The sequence below is a fragment of the Salvelinus fontinalis genome, chromosome 28, assembly GCF_029448725.1.
Source record: "Salvelinus fontinalis isolate EN_2023a chromosome 28, ASM2944872v1, whole genome shotgun sequence".
In the NCBI taxonomy this organism is placed as follows: Eukaryota; Metazoa; Chordata; class Actinopteri; order Salmoniformes; family Salmonidae; genus Salvelinus; species Salvelinus fontinalis.
The window spans coordinates 22,740,793-22,763,974 of NC_074692.1; the positions used below are offsets into that span (position 1 = coordinate 22,740,793).

A 23,182-nucleotide genomic window follows, 5' to 3' on the forward strand; every position below is an offset into this window, starting at 1 on the left:
TCTCCCCACCCTACCCTCCTCTCTCCCCACCCTACCCTCCTCTCTCCCCACCCTACCCTCCTCTCTCCCCACCCTACCCTCCTCTCTCCCCATCCTACCCTCCTCTCTCCCCATCCTACCCTCCTCTCTCCCCATCCTACCCTCCTCTCTCCCCATCCTACCCTCCTCTCTCCCCATCCTACCCTCCTCTCTCCCCATCCTACCCTCCTCTCTCCCCATCCTACCCTCCTCTCTCCCCATCCTACCCTCCTCTCTCCCCACCCTTCCCTCCTCTCTCCCCACCCTTCCCTCCTCTATCACTCCCACCCTTCCCTCCTCTATCACTCCCACCCTACCCTCCTCTCTCACCCACCCTACCCTCCTCTCTCACCCCCCTACCCTCCTCTCTCCCCACCCTTCCCTCCTCTATCACTCCCACCCTACCCTCCTCTCTCTCCCTCCTCTATCACTCCCACCCTTCCCTCCTCTATCACTCCCACCCTTCCCTCCTCTATCACTCCCACCCTACCCTCCTCTCTCACCCACCCTACCCTCCTCTCTCACCCCCCTACCCTCCTCTCTCCCCACCCTTCCCTCCTCTATCACTCCCACCCTACCCTCCTCTCTCTCCCTCCTCTATCACTCCCACCCTTCCCTCCTCTATCACTCCCACCCTACCCTCCTCTCTCACCCACCCTACCCTCCTCTCTCACCCACCCTACCCTCCTCTCTCACCATCCTTCCCTCCTCTCTCCCCACCCTTCCCTCCTCTATCACTCCCACCCTACCCTCCTCTCTCACCCCCCCTACCCTCCTCTCCCCACCCTACCCTCCTCTCTCCCCACCCTTCCCTCCTCTATCACTCCCACCCTACCCTCCTCTCTCTCCCTCCTCTATCACTCCCACCCTTCCCTCCTCTATCACTCCCACCCTACCCTCCTCTCTCACCCACCCTACCCTCCTCTCTCACCCACCCTACCCTCCTCTCTCACCCACCCTACCCTCCTCTCTCACCCACCCTACCCTCCTCTCTCACCCACCCTACCCTCCTCTCTCACCCACCCTACCCTCCTCTCTCACCCACCCTACCCTCCTCTCTCACCCACCCTACCCTCCTCTCTCACCCACCCTACCCTCCTCTCTCACCCACCCTACCCTCCTCTCTCACCCACCCTACCCTCCTCTCTCACCCACCCTACCCTCCTCTCTCACCCACCCTACCCTCCTCTCTCACCCACCCTACCCTCCTCTCTCACCCACCCTACCCTCCTCTCTCACCCACCCTACCCTCCTCTATCACTCCCACCCTTCCCTCCTCTATCACTCCCACCCTACCCTCCTCTATCACTCCCACCCTACCCTCCTCTCTCTCCCTCCTCTATCACTCCCACCCTACCCTCCTCTCTCACCCACCCTACCCTCCTCTATCACTCCCACCCTACCCTCCTCTCTCTCCCACCCTACCCTCCTCTCTCACCCACCCTACCCTCCTCTCTCACCCACCCTACCCTCCTCTCTCACCCCCCCTACCCTCCTACCCTCCTCTCTCACCCCCCCTACCCTCCTCTCCCCCCCCACCCTCCTCTCTCTCCCCCCACCCTCCTCTCTCTCCCCCCCACCCTCCTCTCTCTCCCCCCCACCCCCCTCTCTCTCTCCCACCCCTCCCCCCTACCCTCCTCTCTCTCTCCCACCCCTCCCTTCTCTCTCCCACCCCTCCCTTCTCTCTCCCACCCCTCCCTTCTCTCTCCCACCCCTCCCTTCTCTCTCCCACCCCTCCCTTCTCTCTCCCACCCCTCCCTTCTCTCTCGCATCCTTCCCTCCTCTCTCGCACCCTTCCCTCCTCTCTCACCCACCCTACCCTCCTCTCTCACCCACCCTACCCTCCTCTCTCACCCACCCTACCCTCCTCTCTCACCCACCCTACCCTCCTCTCTCACCCCCCCTACCCTCCTCTCTCACCCCCCCTACCCTCCTCTCTCCCCCCACCCTCCTCTCTCTCCCCCCACCCTCCTCTCTCTCCCCCCTACCCTCTACCCTCCCCCCTACCCTCCTCTCTCTCTCCCCACCCTCCCTTCTCTCTCCCACCCCTCCCTTCTCTCTCCCACCCCTCCCTTCTCTCTCCCACCCCTCCCTTCTCTCTCCCACCCCTCCCTCCTCTCTCGCACCCACCCATCCCTCCTCTCTCGCACCCACCCATCCCTCCTCTCTCGCACCCACCCATCCCTCCTCTCTCGCACCCATCCATCCCTCCTCTCTCGCACCCATCCATCCCTCCTCTCTCGCACCCACCCATCCCTCCTCTCTCGCACCCACCCATCCCTCCTCTCTCGCACCCACCCATCCCTCCTCTCTCGCACCCACCCATCCCTCCTCTCTCGCACCCACCCATCCCTCCTCTCTCGCACCCATCCATCCCTCCTCTCTCGCACCCATCCATCCCTCCTCTCTCGCACCCATCCACCCCTCCCTTCTCTCTCCCACCCCTCCCTTCTCTCTCCCACCCCTCCCTTCTCTCTCCCACCCCTCCCTTCTCTCTCCCACCCCTCCCTCCTCTCTCGCACCCACCCATCCCTCCTCTCTCGCACCCACCCATCCCTCCTCTCTCGCACCCACCCATCCCTCCTCTCTCGCACCCACCCATCCCTCCTCTCTCGCACCCACCCATCCCTCCTCTCTCGCACCCACCCATCCCTCCTCTCTCGCACCCACCCATCCCTCCTCTCTCGCACCCATCCATCCCTCCTCTCTCGCACCCACCCATCCCTCCTCTCTCGCACCCACCCATCCCTCCTCTCTCGCACCCACCCATCCCTCCTCTCTCGCACCCACCCATCCCTCCTCTCTCGCACCCACCCATCCCTCCTCTCTCGCACCCATCCATCCCTCCTCTCTCGCACCCATCCATCCCTCCTCTCTCGCACCCACCCATCCCTCCTCTCTCGCACCCACCCATCCCTCCTCTCTCGCACCCACCCATCCCTCCTCTCTCCCACCCACCCATCCCTCCTCTCTCGCACCCACCCATCCCTCCTCTCTCGCACCCACCCATCCCTCCTCTCTCGCACCCACCCATCCCTCCTCTCTCGCACCCACCCATCCCTCCTCTCTCGCACCCACCCATCCCTCCTCTCTCGCACCCACCCATCCCTCCTCTCTCGCACCCACCCATCCCTCCTCTCTCCCACCCACCCTTCCATCCTCTCTCCCACCCACCCATCCCTCCTCTCTCGCACCCACCCTTCCATCCTCTCTCCCACCCACCCATCCCTCCTCTCTCGCACCCACCCATCCCTCCTCTCTCCCACCCACCCATCACTCCTCTCTCGCACCCACCCATCCCTCCTCTCTCGCACCCACCCATCCCTCCTCTCTCGCACCCACCCATCCCTCCTCTCTCGCACCCACCCATCCCTCCTCTCTCGCACCCACCCATCCCTCCTCTCTCCCACCCACCCTTCCATCCTCTCTCCCACCCACCCATCCCTCCTCTCTCGCACCCACCCATCCCTCCTCTCTCGCACCCACCCTTCCATCCTCTCTCCCACCCACCCATCCCTCCTCTCTCGCACCCACCCATCCCTCCTCTCTCCCACCCACCCATCCCTCCTCTCTCGCACCCACCCATCCATCCTCTCTCCCACCCACCCTTCCATCCTCTCTCGCACCCACCCATCCCTCCTCTCTCGCACCCACCCATCCCTCCTCTCTCGCACCCACCCATCCCTCCTCTCTCGCACCCATCCATCCCTCCTCTCTCGCACCCACCCATCCCTCCTCTCTCGCACCCACCCATCCCTCCTCTCTCGCACCCACCCATCCCTCCTCTCTCCCACCCACCCATCCCTCCTCTCTCGCACCCACCCATCCCTCCTCTCTCGCACCCACCCATCCCTCCTCTCTCGCACCCACCCATCCCTCCTCTCTCGCACCCACCCATCCCTCCTCTCTCGCACCCACCCATCCCTCCTCTCTCGCACCCACCCATCCCTCCTCTCTCCCACCCACCCATCCCTCCTCTCTCCCACCCACCCTTCCATCCTCTCTCCCACCCACCCATCCCTCCTCTCTCGCACCCACCCTTCCATCCTCTCTCCCACCCACCCATCCCTCCTCTCTCGCACCCACCCATCCCTCCTCTCTCCCACCCACCCATCACTCCTCTCTCGCACCCACCCATCCCTCCTCTCTCGCACCCACCCATCCCTCCTCTCTCGCACCCACCCATCCCTCCTCTCTCGCACCCACCCATCCCTCCTCTCTCGCACCCACCCATCCCTCCTCTCTCCCACCCACCCTTCCATCCTCTCTCCCACCCACCCATCCCTCCTCTCTCGCACCCACCCATCCCTCCTCTCTCGCACCCACCCTTCCATCCTCTCTCCCACCCACCCATCCCTCCTCTCTCGCACCCACCCATCCCTCCTCTCTCCCACCCACCCTTCCATCCTCTCTCCCACCCACCCTTCCATCCTCTCTCCCACCCACCCTTCCATCCTCTCTCCCACCAACCCTTCTCCCACCCTGTCCTCTCTCCCACCAACCCTTCTCCCACCCTGTCCTCTCTCCCACCCACCCTTTCCTCTCTCCCCACCCTTTACTCTCTCCTCACCCTTTCCTCTTCTCTCTCCCCACCCTGTCCTCCTCTCTCTCCCCCCACCCTGTCCTCCTCCTCTCTCCCCCCACCCTGTCCTCCTCCTCTCTCCCCCCACCCTGTCCTCCTCCTCTCTCCCCCCACCCTGTCCTATTCTGACAGTGTAGTCGTCAGATTTACCAGCCAGCCTATTGAGAGTGTTTGGTTCTCCCAACGCCCTCAAGACTGAAGTACTTACTGGGTTTTATCAGTACGACTATCTATAACGTTTCCTCAGTACAACCGTATTCTGTCCCAATTGTTTCCTCTTGCCATTGTGACCCGACGGTTCACTGTTTTCATTTAGTTCTCAAAGTTATTATCTCGATTCTGAGTTTATAGTTCTTTGTTCATATTATTCAGTGGTCATGTTTCTTCTAATAAGTATTTTTAACATGTCAAGGAAACATTTTATTAAAAGGTGAACGTTATTTTGTCTGGTGTGTCGTCGTTGGGGGGAAAAATGCAGTATTTGTTACCTCTATATGGAGAAATAGTCAATTTGGTTCCCAAACAACTACACAAAGGCATATTTAGAAATAATTATGTACCACACATGCATGGTTAGTTGGTAAATCTACTACAAATATCACACAGAATTCAACATAATGTACCACACATGCACAGTAAGCTATTTCACCCAATAGATATGGGAGTTTATTAACTTGCAGACTTGTTTACGTGTTGCTGTGCGTTTTGTTGCCAACCTTACTTTACTACCTGACAACTTTACGGTTTTTACTTTTTAATTACCGTTTATATTTTTTGTTTTTCCCTCACTCAACGTTCTTTCATTCAACGTTTTCACTCCGGACGCTTTATCTGGACATGGTTCGTCAGGACTTCCAACAGCCGAAGCTAAGTAGTAACATTAACATGATGTCTTCTAATTGCAGTCGCTGTACTCATAATATACAGGAGAACGATCGCCTTACGGCGAGGATAGCTGTGCTGCAAGCCCAGCTTCAGACGCAATCGTTAGGCAAGGGTAATTTCAGTGTAAGTGTAAAGGATGTGAAATGGCTAGCTAGTTAGCGGGTACGCGCTAGTAGCGTTTCAATCAGTTACGTCACTTGCTCTGAAACCTAGATCTAGTGTTGCCCCTTGCTCTGCAAGGGCCGCGGCTTTTGTGGAGCGATGGGTAACGACGCTTCGTGGGTGACTTGTTGATGTGTGCAGAGGGTCCCTGGTTCGCGCTGGTGTCGGGGCGAGGGGACGTACTAAAGTTATACTGTTACATAGGGAAGGATGAAACAGCGTCTGTGCCACCAGTAAGTACAGATAGTAACGTTAGTACAAATCCCCTCGCACGGTCCCCGCAGCCGGACAACTTTCTCATGGTTTCTGGAGGGAAATGCTGAGGAATGCTCAACCGGTGACGCTCATTCAACCGACAGAAACTTTCAACCGGTTTTCCCCATTAAGCAGCGAGCCGGAGTCTGAGCCTTCTCTGGTCTTTACTCCTCCCGTTACGGGATCTGAGACGCCGAAGCTTCCCACCATTAGCTTTGATAAATTGAAAACCCTAGTCATTGGCGACTCCATTACCCGCAGTATTAGACCTAAAACGAATCATCCAGCGATCATACATTGTTTACCAGGGGGCAGGGCTACCGACGTTAAGGCTAATCTGAAGATGGTGCTGGCTAAAGCTAAAACTGGCGAGTGTAGAGAGTATAGAGATATTGTTATCCACGTCGGCACCAACGATGTTAGGATGAAACAGTCAGAGGTCTCCAAGCGCAACATAGCTTCAGCCTGTAAATCAGCTAGAAAGATGTCGACATCTTTGTCTCTGGCCCCCTCCCAGTTAGGGGGAGGGATGAGCTCTACAGCAGTCTCACAACTCAATCGCTAGTTGAAAACTGTTTTCTGCCCCTCCCAAAATATAGAATTTGTAGATAATTGGCCCTCTTTCTGGGACTCACCCACAAACAGGACCAAGCCTGGCTTGTTGAGGAGTGACGGACTCCATCCTAGCTGGAGGGGTGCTCTCATCTTATCTACGAACATAGACAGGGCTCTAACTCCACAATGAAATAGGGTGCAGGCCAGGCAGCAGGCTGTTAGCCAACCTGCCAGCTTAGTGGAGTCTGCGACTAGCACAGTCAGTGTAGTCAGCTCAGCTATCCCCATTGAGACTGTGTCTGTGCCTCGACCTAGGTTGGGCAAAACTAAACATGGCGGTGTTCGCCTTAGCAATCTCATTAGGATAAAGACCTCCTCCATTCCTGCCATTATTGAAAGAGATCGTGATACCTCACATCTCAAAATAGGGCTACTTAATGTTAGATCCCTCACTTCAAAGGCAGTTATAGTCAATGAACTAATCACTGATCATAATCTTGATGTGATTGGCCTGACTGAAACATGGCTTAAGCCTGATGAATTTACTGTGTTAAATGAGGCCTCACCTCCTGGTTACACTAGTGACCATATCCCCCGCGCATCCCGTAAAGGCGGAGGTGTTGCTAACATTTACGATAGCACATTTCATATTACAAAAAAAAAAACTAAGTTTTTGTCTTTTGAGCTTTGTAAGAAATTGTAATAGATACTGGAAACTTGTAATAACAACTTCTCAACATAAGCCATCTTTTATACAAAATACACACACCCCCCTTTTCCCTTGGACATATGCTGGTCTCATTAAGACACCAACCACAGACACACACAACTCCCCTCCCCCATGACAACCACAGACACACACAACTCAAGGTTGGAGCACAAAACAAAGAACTATCTCAGGAACCAATGGAACGTTGACACCAGGCCTGATCAGGACTACCCACGACCCAGATCGACCAATCAGAAGGCCAGACTACCAGATCAACCTACTTCATTCAATGCATATATAAAGCTGTACAACTGTTTAGAGACTCTCTTTCCTGACGATTCCATACGAATCAGACAGAAGGAGCCGTGCTGCACGATTTTACTAAGATATTTTTACATGTGATTAAACGGCCTTATTATAAAAATATCCACCTTGTCCTATGTCTCCACTTGATCTCCTGTCTCCAGCAAACGTTTTATCAACAGCTTCTAGTCATGAAATCTATGCAGCCTACTCAATCACTTGTTATAGCTACTGTTTACATGCCTCCTGGGCCATATACAGCGTTCCTCACTGAGTTCCCTGAATTCCTATCGGACCTTGTAGTCATAGCAGATAATATTCCAATTTTTGGTGACTTTAATATTCTCATTCTCAAATACTCATGGAAAAGTCCACAGACCCACTCCAAAAGGCTTTCGGAGCCATCATCGACTCAGTGGGTTTTGTTAAACATGTCTCTGGACCTACTCACTGCCACAGTAATACTCTGGACCTAGTTTTGTCCCATGGAATAAATGTTGTGGATCTTAATGTTTTTCCTCATAATCCTGGACTATCGGACCACCATTTTATTACGTTTGCAATCGCAACAAATAATCTGCTCAGACCCCAACCAAGGAGCATCAAAAGTTGTGCTATAAATTCTCAGACAACCCAAAGATTATTTGATGCCCTTCCAGACTCCCTCTGCCTACCCAAGGACGTCAGAGGACAAAAATCAGTTAACCACCTAACTGAGGAACTCAATTTAACCTTGCGCAATACCCTAGATGCAGTTGCACCCTTAAAAACATTTGTCATAAGAAACTACCTCCCTGGTATACAGAAAATACCCGAGCTCTGAAGCAAGCTTCCAGAAAATTGGAAGGGAAATGGCGCCACACTAAACTGGAAGTCTTCCGACTAGATTTGGAAAGACAGTATCGTGCAGTATCGAAGAGCCCTCGCTGCTGCTCGATCATCCTATTTTTCCAACTTAATTGAGGAAAATAAGAACAATCCGAAATTTATTTTTGATACTGTCGCAAAGCTAACTAAAAAGCAGCATTCCCCAAGAGAAGATGGCTTTCACTTCAGCAGTAATAAATTCATGAACTTCTTTGAGGAAAAGATCATGATCATTAGAAAGCAAATTACGGACTCCTCTTTAAATCTGCATATTCCTCCAAAGCTCAGTTGTCCTGCACAACTCTGCCAGGACCTAGGATCAAGAGAGACACTCAAGTGTTTTAGTACTATATCTCTTGACAGAATGATGGAAATAATCATGGCCTCTAAACCTTCAAGCTGCATACTGGACCCTATTCCAACTAAACTACTGAAAGAGCTGCTTCCTGTGCTTGGCCCCCCTATGTTGAACATAATAAATGGCTCTCTATCCACCGGATGTGTACCAAACTCACTAAAGGGGGCAGTAATAAAGCCTCTCTTGAAAAAGCCAAACCTTGACCCAGAAAATATAAAAAACTATCGGCCTATATCGAATCTTCCATTCCTCTCAATTTCTTTTGAAAAAGCTGTTGCGCAGCTGCCTTCCTGAAGACAAAAAATGTATATGAAATGTTTCAGTCTGATTTTAGACCCCATCATAGCACTGAGACTGCACTTGTGAAGGTGGTAAATTACCTTTTAATGGTGTCAGACCAAGGCTCTGCATCTGTCCTCGTGCTCCTAGACCTTAGTGCTGCTTTTGATACCATCGATCACCACATTCTTTTGGAGAGATTGGAAACCCAAATTGGTCCGCACGGACAAGTTCTGGCCTGGTTTAGATCTTATCTGTCGGAAAGATATCAGTTTGTCTCTGTGAATGGTTTGTCCTCTGACAAATCAACTGTAAATTTCGGTGTTCCTCAAGGTTCCGTTTTAGGACCACTATTGTTTTCACTATATGTTTTACCTCTTGGGGATGTCATTCGAAAACATAATGTGAACTTTCACTGCTATGCGGATGACACACAGCTGTACATTTCAATGAAACATGGTGAAGCCCCAAAATTGCCCTCGCTAGAAGCCTGTGTTTCAGACATAAGGAAGTGGATTTTAAACTCGGACAAAACAGAGATGCTTGTTCTAGGTCCCAAGAAACAAAGAGATCTTCTGTTGAATCTGACAATTACTCTTGATGGTTGTACAGTCGTCTCAAATAAAACTGTGAAGGACCTCAGCGTTATTCTGGACCCTGATCTCTCTTTTGACGAACATATCAAGACTGTTTCAAGGACAGCTTTTTTCCATCTACGTAACATTGCAAAAATCTGAAACTTTCTGTGCAAAAATAATGCAGAAAAATTAATCCATGCTTTTGTTACTTCTAGGTTAGATAACTGCAATGCTCTACTTTCCGGCTACCCGGATAAAGCACTAAATAAACTTCAGTTAGTGCTAAATACGGCTGCTAGAATCCTGACTAGAACCAAAACATTTGATCATATTACTCCAGTGCTAGCCTCCCTACACTGGCTTCCTGTTAAGGCAAGCGCTGATTTCAAGGTTTTACTGCTAACCTACAAAGCATTACATGGGCTTGCTCCTACCTATCTTTACGATTTGGTCCTACCGTACATACCTACATGTACGCTACGGTCACAAGACACAGGCCTCCTAATTGTCCCAAGAATATCTATGCAAACAGCTGGAGGCAGGGCTTTCTCCTAAAGAGCTCCATTTATATGGAATGGTCTGCCTACCCATGTCAGAGATGCAGACTTGGTCTCAACCTTTAAGTCTTTACTGAAGACTCATCTCTTCAGTAGGTCATATGATTGAGTGTAGTCTGGCCCAGGAGTGTGAAGGTGAACGGAAAGGCTCTGGAGCAACGAACCGCCCTTGCTGTGTCTGCCTGGCCAGTTCCTCTTTCTCCACTGGGATTCTCTGCCTCTAACCCTATTACAGGGGCTGAGTCACTGGCTTACTGGTGCTCTTCCATGCCGTCCCTAAGAGGGGTGTGTCACTTGAGTGGGTCGAGTCACTGATGTGATCTTCCTGTCTGGGTTGGCGCCCCCCCCCTTGGGTTGTACCGTGGCGGAGATCTTTGTGGGCTATACTCGGCCTTGTCTCAGGATGGTAAGTTGGTGGTTGAAGACATCCCTCTAGTGGTGTGGGGGCTGTGATTTGGCAAAGTGGGTGGGGTTATATCCTGCCTGTTTGGCCCTGTCCGGGGGTATCATCGGATGGGGCCACAGTGTCTCCTGACCCCTCCTGTCTCAGCCTCCAGTATTTATGCTGCAGTAGTTTATGTGTCGGGGGGCTAGGGTCAGTCTGTTATATCTGGAGTACTTCTCCTGTCTTATCTGGTGTCCTATGTGAATTTAAGTATGCTCTCTCTAATTCTCTCTTTCTTTATTTCTCTCTCTCGGAGGACCTGAGCTCTAGAACCATGCCTCAGGACTACCTGGCATGATGACTGCTTGCTGTCCCCAGTCCACCTGGCCGTGCTGCTGCTCCAGTTTCAACTGTTCTGCCTGCGGCTATGGAACCCTGACCTGTTCACCGGACGTGCTACCTGTCCCAGACCTGCTGTTTTCAACTCTCTAGAGACAGCAGGAGCGGTAGAGATACTCTTAATGATCGGTTATGAAAAGCCAACTGACATTTACTCCTGAGGTGCTGACTTGTTGCACCCTCGACAACTACTGTGATTATTATTATTTGACCATGCTGGTCATTTTTGAAAAATTTAACATCTTGGCCATGTTCTGTTAATAATCTTCACCCGGCACAGCCAGAAGAGGACTGGCCACCCCTCATAGCCTGATTCCTCTCTAGGTTTCTTCCTAGGTTTTGGCCTTTCTATGGAGTTTTTCCTAGCCACCGTGCTTCTACACCTGCATTTCTTGCTGTTTGGGGTTTTAGGCTGGGTTTCTGTACAGCACTTTGAGATATCAGCTGATGTAAGAAGGGCTATATAAATACATTTGATTTGATTTGATAGGGCAGGAGCCTATCTCCTGTTCCTATAGCGTAAGGCAGCTTGATGTACAAGTACACTCCCAGGACACTGGTCTATCACAGGGCCTTACATTTTTAAAAATAAATTTGGGGGTATCTCTTTATCTCTCTTATTTTTCTCATTTTAACAGTCTTTGGTATGACTCGGCCAGGGATTAAGCACACAATTTTCCAATCTCAGGGTGGACACTAACCACAAGGCCACTGAGTTGGTCACACATTTTTTATTTATTTTACCGTTATTTTACCAGGTAAGTTGACTGAGAACACGTTCTCATTTGCAGCAACGACCTGGGGAATAGTTACAGGGGAGAGGAGGGGGATGAATGAGCCAATTGTAAACTGGGGATTATTAGGTGACCATGATGGTTTGAGGGCCAGATTGGGAATTTAGCCAGGACACCGGGGTTAACACCCCTACTCTTACGATAAGTGCCATGGGATCTTTAATGACCTCAGAGAGTCAGGACACCCGTTTAACGTCCCATCCGAAAGACGGCACCCTACACAGGGCAGTGTCCCCAATCACTGCCCTGGGGCATTGGGATATTTTTTAGACCAGAGGAAAGAGTGCCCCCTACTGGCCCTCCAACACCACTTCCAGCAGCATCTGGTCTCCCATCCAGGGACTGACCAGGACCAACCCTGCTTAGCTTCAGAAGCAAGCCAGCAGTGGTATGCAGGGTGGTATGCTTATTTATTAGTTTACATAGTTATTGGTTTTTGGTTATTCTTTGTATTGCACTGAATATGATGTTTTTCAACTGAGAGTTCTAGATCTTTACTATAGGGTTGTCATTTATTTCATTGTAGAAGCTATGTATATCTTCTGAAAAGCAGCTGTCTAGTCTGATGTTCCAGACTTTTATTTTGAAGGTTGATAGACTTATAACGAGACGAGAGGTTGCTCCTTTATTTTGAAGAAAAGTAGGAGGGGATTCGTTGAAGTCTGAACGGTGTGTAAAAACAAAATTGCAGAAGGGATTGTTTAGTAAGGCATATTTATTCGTTTTCCTTCAAGCTTTTCTAACCACATATTTTGTAAACGTTTGACAGCCATTGGTAGACTTCCGTGCAGCATAGATTGCTCCGTTGCTACAGTGCCTGAACTTTGACACACTTTTGAGTCACAAGCTTTTCACACGTTGGCATTGCATAATGTATTTTTTAGCGTTTTTTTATTCGAATTACTAAACTAAAAGTTGAAATAATTTTTGACCACACATGACATGAGAGGTGTTGACTGTTAATTTCATTCATTCGTTCTTGTAGACTATTATTAAAGCTGCCGTCCATAATATTTCCTTCCGCAAATACGTGTGGTTTCTTGTTAAAGGCCCACTGATATTTACAGGTATTTATGATCATTTAAATGAATTATTTATATATATATTAATCAATTGATTCTTGTTAAATATCACTTATAATTATCTAGCTAACTTTATAGAAGTGACGGCTGGTGTTTGTTATTTTTCAAATCAAGGAGTAGGCCTTTAAATGTAACTAAAGAAATGCAGCTGCTGTTTTGAAGAAATCAGTTTACTTTGTATCATATTCAGGCCAGTGGCTTGACATCTGAGCTCCTAGAGGATGGCTGTGAACCGACAGGTCACTAGACACAGTTACCGGGTGTGTACCGGATTGTATCGGCCGCTGTCACGCAGCACTTCTGTGAGCATGGTTCAGAAGGTCCTGGTTCGGCCTCCCCAAGATGTTGCCGGAGCAGAGGGGCAGGCAGAGTTCTCCCGGGCCATGATTGGAGGGTTCTTCCAGGAGAGGCCAATGCTGAAGAACCCCTTCCTGGAGGACGCTCTGCTACAGGGATACCTGAGGAGACACCTGCCCAGTGAGGTGTGTGTGTACTGTGTATGCCATAATGTTTCAGAATGGATTGAAACTATGACGATGATGCTTTATCTGTTAGTCACTGATGATGGTGATGATGGTGTGTGTGTTCCCAGGCAGTGTATTCCGACCTGCGTGTGTTTGGGGACCGATTGGTGCGTGAGGTGGATGGGTGGGGTCGGGAGTGTGAGATCACACCCCCTCGGTTGGTGACCTATGACCCCTGGGGTTGCCGTGTTGACCGCATTGTCACTTCCCCTGCCTGGCAACGCATGAAGGACCTATCAGCACAGGAGGGGCTGGTTGCCATCGGATACGAGAGGAGCTACGGGGAGTGGAGGTGGTAGACACACACATACCTGAACCATACACACTGAATCCTTACCTAAACCCTAATACATATACACTCACCTGACAAACACACACTGAATCCTTACCTAAACCCTAATACATATACACTCACCTGACAAACACACAGCGAACATAAAAACATCACAAGTGACAGTAATTTCAGAAACAACTCATTGGCATTTTGTGACTTGACATTATTAAAATTTCATACACCAATAGTATGTGTCAGCTAAGGTTAAATATAAACTCGCAAACTTAACATGTGTAAATATTTGTATGAACATAACAAGATTCAACAACTGAGACATAAACTGAACAAGTTCCACAGACATGTGACTAACAGAAATGGAATAATGTGTCCCTGAACAAAGGGGGAGTCAAAATAAAAAGTAACAGTCAGTATCTGGTGTGGCCACCAGCTGCATTAAGTACTGCAGTGCATCTCCTCCTCATGGACTGCACCAGATTTGCCAGTTCTTGTTGTGAGATGTTACCCCACTCTTCCACCAAGGCACCTGCAAGTTCCCGGATATTTCTGGGGGGAATGGCCCTAGCCCTCACCTTTCGATCCAACAGGTCCCAGACGTGCTCAATGGGATTGAGATCCGGGCTCTTCACTGACCATGGCAGAACACTGACATTCCTGTCTTGCAGGAAATCACACACAGAACGAGCAGTATGGCTGGTAGCATTGTCATGCTGGAAGGTCATGTTTGGATGAGCCTGCAGGAAGGCTACCACATGAGAGATGAGGATGTCTTCCCTGTAACGCACAGTGTTGAGATTGCCTGCAATGACAACAAGCTCAGTCCGATGATGCTGTGACACACCGCCCCAGACCATGACGGACCCTCCACCTCCAAATTGATCCTGCTCCAGAGTACAGTGTAACGTTCATTCCTTCGATGATAAACGCAAATCCGACCATCACCCCTGGTGAGACAAGACCGTGACTCATCAGTGAAGAGCACTTTTTGCCAGTCCTATCTGGTCCAGCAACGGTGGGCGATGTTGTTGCCGGTGATGTCTGGAGAGGACCTGCCTTACAACACGCCTACAAGCCCTCAGTCCAGCCTCTCTCAGCCTATTGCGGACAGTCTGAGCAGGGATTGGAGGGATGGAGGGATTGTGCGTTCCTGGTGTAACTCGGGCAGTTGTTGTCGTCCTGTACCTGTCCCGCAGGTGTGACGTTCGGATGTACCGATCCTGTACAGGTGTTGTTACACGTGGTCTGCCACTGCGAGGACGGTCAGCTGTCCGTCCTGTCTCCCTGTAGCGCTGTGTTAGGCATCTCACAGTATGGACATTGCAATTTATTGCCCTGGCCACATCTGCAGTCCTCATGCCTCCTTTCAGCATGCCTAAGGCACGTTCATACAGATGAGCAGAGACACTGGGCATCTTTCTTTTGGTGTTTTTCAGAGTCAGTAGAAAGGCCTCTTTAGTGTCCTAAATTTTCATAACTGTGACCTTATTTGCCTACCGTCTGTAATCTGTTAGTGTCTTAAATACCATTCCCCAGGTGCATGTTCATTAATTGTTTATGGTTCATTGAACAAGCATGGGAAAAAGTGTTTAAACCCTTTACAATGAAGATCTGTGAAGTTATTTGGATTTTTACGAATTATCTCTGAAAGACAGGGTCCTGAAAAAGGGACGTTTCTTTTTTTGCTGAGTTTAGTACTAATATAAGGTGTGTGTGTGTGTGTTCCAGTCGTGTGTACCAGATGTGTAAGCTGTATCTGTACTCTCCCTCCTCTGGTCTCTACACCTGTCCTCTGGCTATGACTGATGGAGCTGCCAAGGTTATACAGGTGTGTGTATGTTTGTTTGTGTGTGTCTGTCTGTCTGAATTAACTTTACTGGTTATCACTGCTCATGTTGGAATTGATGATTTGTTGATTTGTGTTACACACACAAACATAAAGCCACTACAACTTGTGATATTCTGATTCATAAACTTGTCTGCGTGTCTGTGTGTGCATGCCTAGTCTCTGGGTGTGTCTTGGCCAGTAGCGGACGCCTTCAGCCGCCTGACCTCTCGTGACCCTGAGCACTTCTGGACGTCTGGACAGTGGATGACTGAACGCAGGGGTGGATCTGACGTAGGTCAGTGTGTCTGTATTCTCTCTGGTTGGTTAAATACAATGTATTAGATGATGATGGGTTCCATGCCTACTGATGATAATGGTATTTGTGTGTGTGTGTCTAGGCAATGGTACAGAGACCGTAGCGTTGCCTCAGAGTGATGGTACATACAGACTGTCAGGTTTCAAGTGGTTCACCTCGGCTACAGATGCAGACATGACTCTCACACTGGCCAGAGTCACAGACGTAGACGGACAGACCACATCGGTACCACTCAATGTTCATCAGCCCTAATTTTTTCAGTTCTTTACTCCTTACTCTTCCGTTCATACTAACACCAGATCCCTGACCCCTCACCTCTTACTTGACCTCCTCACTCCTGATTCTCTGACCCCCCCCCCCCCCCCCCCACACACACACACGTCTGTCTTCCTCCTCCTAACTGGTGTGTGTGTGTATGTCTGTCTCAGGGCAGTAGGGGTCTGTCTATGTTCTATGCTGCAGTGCGTGATGAGCAGGGGATGGTTCAGGGCATCGAGGTCCAAAGACTGAAGGACAAACTGGGAACCAGACAGATGCCCACTGCCGAGCTGCTGCTGGACGGCCTGCCTGCTCACAGGGTCAGATTCTCTCTCTCACTCTCACTCTCACTCTCACTCACAGACACTAACATTCCTCCCTTCTTTCTCAGCTGTCAGAAGAGGGGAGAGGTGTGGCATGTATAGCCAACATGCTGACTGTGACTCGTATCCATAACAGCGTGTCTGCTGTGGCTGGTATGAGGAGGTAGGACATCTATTCACTACTACCCACTGCCGTACTAACGGTCAAGAGTGTGTATTGATGGTGTGTGTGTGTGTGTGTGTGTGTGTAGGGTACTCCAGCTTGCTCGTGACTACGCCACACGTCGCTCTACCTTTGGGAAGCTCTTAAGAGACCATCCCCTTCACATGCAGACCCTCGCTAGGATGGAGGTCAGCTGAATATAAAGTTGTAAAATAGAATACCCTACTATAACCCCTAAACCTACCACTTGTCTTCACACACTTCAGCTCTCTTTTTCTCTTCTTCCTCCCCTCAATACCTTCCTCCTATAGGTGGAGACTCGAGGAGCGTTCCTGCTGGTGATGGACGTCTGTCGTCTGATTGGCCGAGAGGAGACAGGCCACGCCTCCCAGCTGGAGACTCACCTCCTTCGCCTGCTCACACCTGTAGCTAAACTCTACACTGGCAAACAGGTACACACACGCACACAAACACTCTGTTTTTGTCAACAAACAGGTAGCCAATTACATTACATCAGAAATCAGTACATAGACATTGGTTAATACTGGCAGATGGCAGTGGAAAACTGGTGTGTGTATTTAATCATTTTTGTTGTTGTATAAAGGCATTAGAGATGTGTGTGAGGTGATGCAGGGTGTGTGTGTGTACCATCCCTGTGTGTCTCAGGCGGTTGCCGTGATTTCCGAGGGGCTGGAGAGTTTTGGGGGGCAGGGCTACATCGAGGACACGGGACTACCTGCAATGCTCAGAGATGCTCAGGTAGGTAGTCACATGATGTACACAGACTTACTTTGTGTTACGTAATGGAGTAAAGTTATGTTGCTGTTAATGGATGAAGTAGTTTGTTACTTTCAGTCTGTTACTCAACAACAACAATTGAGTGCAATAGTTGTAGTGCAACAGTACCCAGAGCCAGACTACTGCATTTGGGGCCCCGACCTCCAGGGTGCAAATTTTCTGCAATTCGACACTTTTTGCCATGGGTCAGATAGAAAAACGATACTGTTTTATAGCTCATCTCGTGTCATTGTTCACCTTGTGCCATGAGGCTGAGAGAAAATTGTGAGGTCTGAAAGTGAATTTCCTGCAATTTTATCATACAAAAAAACATATTTTTGTTTGGGGGCACCAAGGAAGTCGGGGGCCCCGGGGCCAGGGCTCTAAATTAAAATATTTCATTGGTAGCACTGGTGCTCCCAATTGGTGCTCACCACATAATGTAGGAGCCCCAGAAAATACGATTTCAAAAAATTGTTTGAGATATAGCCTATATTGGGATTATATGAATTCAATCTACTTTTGAAGCACATGTTGTGCCCGATAAACTAATATTTAACACTATAAAGGCATTAGTTAAGCTAAGATGTTGATATGAATACATGTCATTGAAATTACAAAGTCATTTGTGGAATATTAGGTGTCTACATTGTGTAAAAGCACTGTTTTCCAATTGATATGGAGTACATAGAAAATTGTACACTGTCTCTTTAAAAAAGTCAGGTTTATGATGATGACATACAAGAGAACTGTCATTCATTCATTGCTATGATCATTGATCCCCTAAAGAAGCTATCCCTTTACCTTTCTTTCTGTGACCCAAAATGTTTGGATATACTGGTAAAGTTACCACGTTGTTAGCTAGCTAACCCTTTGAGATACACTTTGTTGAGTCAGGTTAAACAAATGGTTAACCACGCGCAAGTAGTTTTTGAACTGCCCACAACATGGTTTATGAATGTAAAATGCGGTCCTGGCAATTCAGGTACTATGGGTCAGATCTTTTGACCTGGTTGGGCTACAAGCAAACCGTTTTCACTGTAGTAATGGTGCAACCATGACACTATCAAATCTGCACACTTTTTTTCTCTAGGGCACTCGTTAAATTACAAGGATACGCTGTACCGTTGTTAAATATTTTTCCTAGTCGCACAGTGCTCATTTTAGAGCCCTGCCCAAGTCACATGCCCCTCGCTCCTATTCGGTAATCCAGCCCTGACAGTACCTCTTCTCTCTCTCACTCTATTTCTAGGTGTTGAGTATCTGGGAGGGGACCACTAATGTTCTGTCTCTGGATGTTCTGCGCTGCGTCTCTCGGAGCTCGGGCCTCGTACTGCAGGCCTACTTCACACACACTCAGGTCAGGGTCCCTTAACCCTCTACGGACTAAGCCTTGTCTAAGCCGGGGGTTGGGGGGGTTCTACTAAGCTATATGGAATTGTTTTAAGAAGGTCATACCAAGGATCATTTAGCAATTAGATTTTTAATTTTAAGACCTATTGAAGTATAAAAAAATTATAATTATTATATGATGAACATTTTTATTTGGCCTAACTGCTGTTAGCCCATACAAAAGCATTGAATAACAGATTCACTACATGGAACAACAGATATCAAAAGGAAGTTTGTTCTGAAGTGTCTGTCCTATATCTGAGAGATCTAAGAAAGATCTGGAAACATGTATTTAACCCCTTATTTTTGGCACTAAACAGTCTCCATATATACTTCCATTCATTTTTCCATCTGGTACCGGGGACCTTCAGGCCTGTAGGCATCCTAGAGCAGAACCACCAACATGTTAGTGTGTAGTCCAAACTGTTGGGACGTAACAGACCATTTTGGGAGATTTTTGGGATGTCTCATGGTCTGACACACCGCTCTAGCTCTGTCACCTTTCACCGCACATTCGGAAGTACGACATCGGTGGAAGCGGTGGATTGAGACGCATCGAATGCAAAAAAATATATTTCTAGCTTAAACTGACAGTTTTTTTTTTTGAATGGGGATTGTTTTATTATTCTAATTACACTGAACAGAAATATAAACACAGCATGTGAAGTGTTGGTCCCATGTTTCATGATCTGAAATAAAATATCTGAGAAATGTTCCATAGTCACACAAAGCTTATTTCTCGAAAATGTTGTTTACATCCCTGTTAGTGAGCATTTCTCCTTTGTCAAGACAATCCATCCACCTGACAGGTGTGGCATATCAATAAGCTGGTTAAACAGCATTATCATTACACAGGTGCACTTTGTGCTGGGGACAATAAAAGGCCACTCTAAAATGTACAGTTTTGTCACACAACACAATGCCACATGTCTCAAGTTTTGAGGTAGCGTGCAATTGGCATGCTGACTGCAGGAATGTCCACCAGAGCTGTTGCCAGAGAATTTAATGTTTATAAGAATTCTCTACCATAAGCTGCCTCCAACGTTGTTTCCAAGAATTTGGCGTCCAATTGGCCTCACAACCGCAGACCACGTTTAACCACGCCAGCCCAGGACCTCCACATCCGGCTTCTTCACCTGCGGGATCGTCTGAGACCAGCCACCCGGAGAGCTGATGAAACTGAGTTTGTACAACTAAAGAATTTCTGCACAAACTGTCAGAAACCGTCTGAGGGAAGCTCATCTGCGTGTACGTCGTCCTCAACAGGGTCTTGACCTGACTGCAGTTCGGCGTCATAATCGACTTCAGTGGGCAAATGCTCACCTTCAATGGCCACTGGCACGCTGGAGAAGTGTGCTCTTCGCTGATTAATCGTTTCAACTGTAACGGGCAGACGGCGTGTATGGCGTTGTGTTGGCAAGCGGTTTGCTTATGTCAACATTGTGAACAGAGTGCCCCATGATGGCGGTGGGGTTATGGTATGGGTAGGCATAAACTACAGACAACGATCACAATTGCATTTTATTGATGGTCATTTGAATGCACAGAGATACCGTGACGAGATCCTGTTGTGCCATTTATCCACTACCATCACCTCATGTTTCAGCATGATGATGCACAGCCCCATGTCACAATTCCTGGAAGCTGTAAATGTCCCAGTTATTCCATGGCCTGCATAATCACCAGACATGTCACCCATTGAGTATGTTTGGGATGCTCTGGATCGACGTGTACGACAGCATTTTCCAGCATTTTCTTCCTATTTTCTACATTCTAGAGTAATAGTGAAGACATCAAACTATGAAATAACACATATTGAATCATGTAGTAACCAAAAAAGTGTTAAACAAATCAAAATATATTTTATTTTTGAGATTCTTCAAATAGCCACCCTTTGCCTTTTGACAGCTTTGCACACTCTTGGCATTCTCTCAACCAGCTTCTCCTGGAATGCTTTTCTCTTGAAGGATTTCCCACATATGCTGAGCACTTGTTGGCTGCTTTTCCTTCACTCTGCGGTCCAACTCATCCCAAACCATCTCAATTGGGTTGAGGACGGGTGATTGTGGAGGCCAGGTCATCTGATCAAATAGCCCTTACACAGCTTGGAGGTTTGTTGGGTCATTGTCCAGTTGAAAAACAAATGTTAGTCCCACTAAGCACAAACCAGATGGGATGACGTATCGCTGCAGTATGCTGTGGTAGACATGCTGGTTAATTGTGCATTGAATTTTAAATAAATCACAGACAGTGTAACCATCAAAGCACCCCCACACCCCCACACCACCACCTCCTCCTCCATGCTTCATGGTGGGAACCACACATGCGGAGATCATCCGTTCATCCTCTGCGTCTCACAAAGACACGGCAGTTGGAACCAAAAATCGCAAATTTGGACTCATCAGACCAAAGGACAGATTTCCACCGGTCTAATGTCCATTGATCTTGTTTCTTGGCCCAATAAAGTATCTTCTTCTTACTGGTGTCCTTTAGAAGTGTTTTATTTGCAGCAATTGACCATGAAGGCCCGAATCACGCAGTCTCCTCTAAACAGTTGATGTTGAAATGTGTCTGTTACTTGAACTCTGAAGAATTTATTTGGGCTGCAATTTCTGAGGCTGGTAACTCTAATGAACTTATCCTCTGCAGCAGAGGTAACTTCCTTTCCTGTGGCGGTCCTCATGAGAGCCAGTTTCATCATAGCGCTTGATGGTTTTTGCAACTGCACTTGAAGAAACTTTCAAAGTTCTTGACATTTTCCCTATTGACTGACCTTCATGTCTTAAAGTAATGATGGACTGTCGTTTCTCTTTGCTTATTTGAGCTGTACTTGCCATAATATGGACTTGGTCTTTTACCAAATAACACTATCTTCTGTATACCACCCCTACCTTGTCACAACACAACTGATTGGCTCAAACGCATTAAGAAGGAAAGAAATTCGACAAATTAACTTAACAAGGCACTCCTGTTAATTGAAATGCATTCCAGGTGACTACCTCATGAAGCTGGTTGAAAAAATGCCAAGAGCTGCCAAAGCTGTCATCAAGGCAAAGGGTGGCTACTTTGAATAATCACAAATAAGATATATTTTGATTTGTTTAACACGTTTTTGGTTACTACATGATTCCATATGTGTTATTTCATAGTTTTGATGTCTTCACTATTATTCTATGTAGGAAATAGTAAAAACAAAGAAAAACTATTGAATGAGTAGGTGTGTCCAAACTTTTGACTGGTACTGTATATATTTTTCCTGAGCTTACTTTTTGTTGATAGACTTAGACAGTTAAGATCCCATTTGGGATATTTAGTTAGTTTCCGCAGCGTTTATCTAGCATCATCCTCCTTGCACCAACATTGAATGGCAGGCATGAAATACTGTTACTATTAAAAAATGAAAGACCCTACAACCACTGTTGATTGCTATACAAATTCTGACTTTCTCCCTCTATCTGCGTCTCTCCCTCTTACTCATCCCCCAGTCCCTGCTGGCAGCAGCCTCCCTCCCCTCCCTGTCTGTGGCTGTGAGATCAGTAGACAGCGCTCTCTCTGGTCTGAGAGAGTTCCTGCAGGCCGCTGCTCTCAAACCACCTGGCTTTATGGAGCTGGCAGCACGAGACCTGGCATACAGTTTGGCACGCATTTATATGGGTACTACACACTTTCTATTTTATATTTTTTAAGTAAGCAAGCATTTCACGGTAAAGTTTACACCTGTTGTTTTCGGTACATGTGACAAATACAATTCGATTTTTAACTGAGCATTGGCATAACAGGTAGCACTTACTGTATAGCCCGTCACCTTTCTCAGTTAACCATTGCCAGAGTTGGCTTGCCCTGAGGATGTATTGTGACCCCATCTGTGTGTGTGTTTCAGGGTCTCTGCTCATTGACCACGCCTCATGGGAGGGAGCCTCTCACTCTGATGCCTATGCTGCTCTGCGGTAAATACACATCCGTCCCCACCACTAGTCCATAGTCCAGGGCTCTCCAACCCTGTTCCAGTAAAGCTACCCTCTAGGTTTTCACTCCAGCTAATTATTAGAATCGGGTGTGCTAGATTAGGGTTGGAGCGAAAACCTACAGGACGGTAGTTCTCCAGGAACAGGGTTGAAGAGCCCTGCCCTAGTCCTTACTACTTGTAGGATAATAGTTCTAGCATTAAATGTGTGTATCTGTGTGTGTTACAGGTGGTGTGAGCAGGACTTGTGTCCAGTGGTAAGTAAGGCGGCCATAGGATGCTACAACATGAAGACTCTGCCCCTGGATGCTGCGCTGGTCTATGAAGAGTCAACCAGTGACTGAGGGGGTGTGGGGTTGGCTGGGGGCAGGCAATATTCGTGTTCTCAAGGCGATGTAGTCTATGTAAGAAGGGGTACTTCGTGATTAGCCTATTATGTATGACTGCATGCTATTTCCTGACCTGTGTTAAAATAAAGACTTTCTGATGGAGAGCACTCACTCACATTTCTGTTTGATCTGAGACTGCAGCTGTCAGTGGGTCGCACACACACGAAGGCGTCTGCCTGGTCCTCACTACA

General features: G+C 48.5%; 1 protein-coding gene across 4 annotated transcripts; it reads left to right on the forward strand.

The window, feature by feature from the left end:
* The first annotated feature begins 12,284 nt into the window (after positions 1-12,284).
* LOC129826423 (acyl-CoA dehydrogenase family member 11-like) lies at positions 12,285-23,095 on the forward strand. Of its 4 annotated transcripts, none has more exons than XM_055887136.1 (16): positions 12,312-12,355; positions 12,672-12,753; positions 12,959-13,250; positions 13,361-13,584; positions 15,310-15,409; positions 15,587-15,704; positions 15,808-15,950; positions 16,154-16,303; positions 16,375-16,469; positions 16,558-16,657; positions 16,781-16,921; positions 17,136-17,228; positions 18,499-18,606; positions 22,124-22,292; positions 22,519-22,585; positions 22,832-23,095. In XM_055887136.1, exons 3-16 carry the CDS (start codon positions 12,990-12,992, stop codon positions 22,944-22,946), a joined length of 1,884 nt encoding a protein of 627 aa, XP_055743111.1. In that variant the 5' UTR covers positions 12,312-12,355; positions 12,672-12,753; positions 12,959-12,989; the 3' UTR covers positions 22,947-23,095. The 4 variants fall into 4 exon arrangements, with proteins under 4 accessions (XP_055743113.1, XP_055743111.1, XP_055743110.1 ...); XM_055887137.1 differs by having other exon boundaries at positions 12,349-12,390; XM_055887138.1 differs by lacking the exon at positions 12,672-12,753 and having other exon boundaries at positions 12,285-12,355.
* Positions 23,096-23,182: the final 87 nt, after the last annotated feature.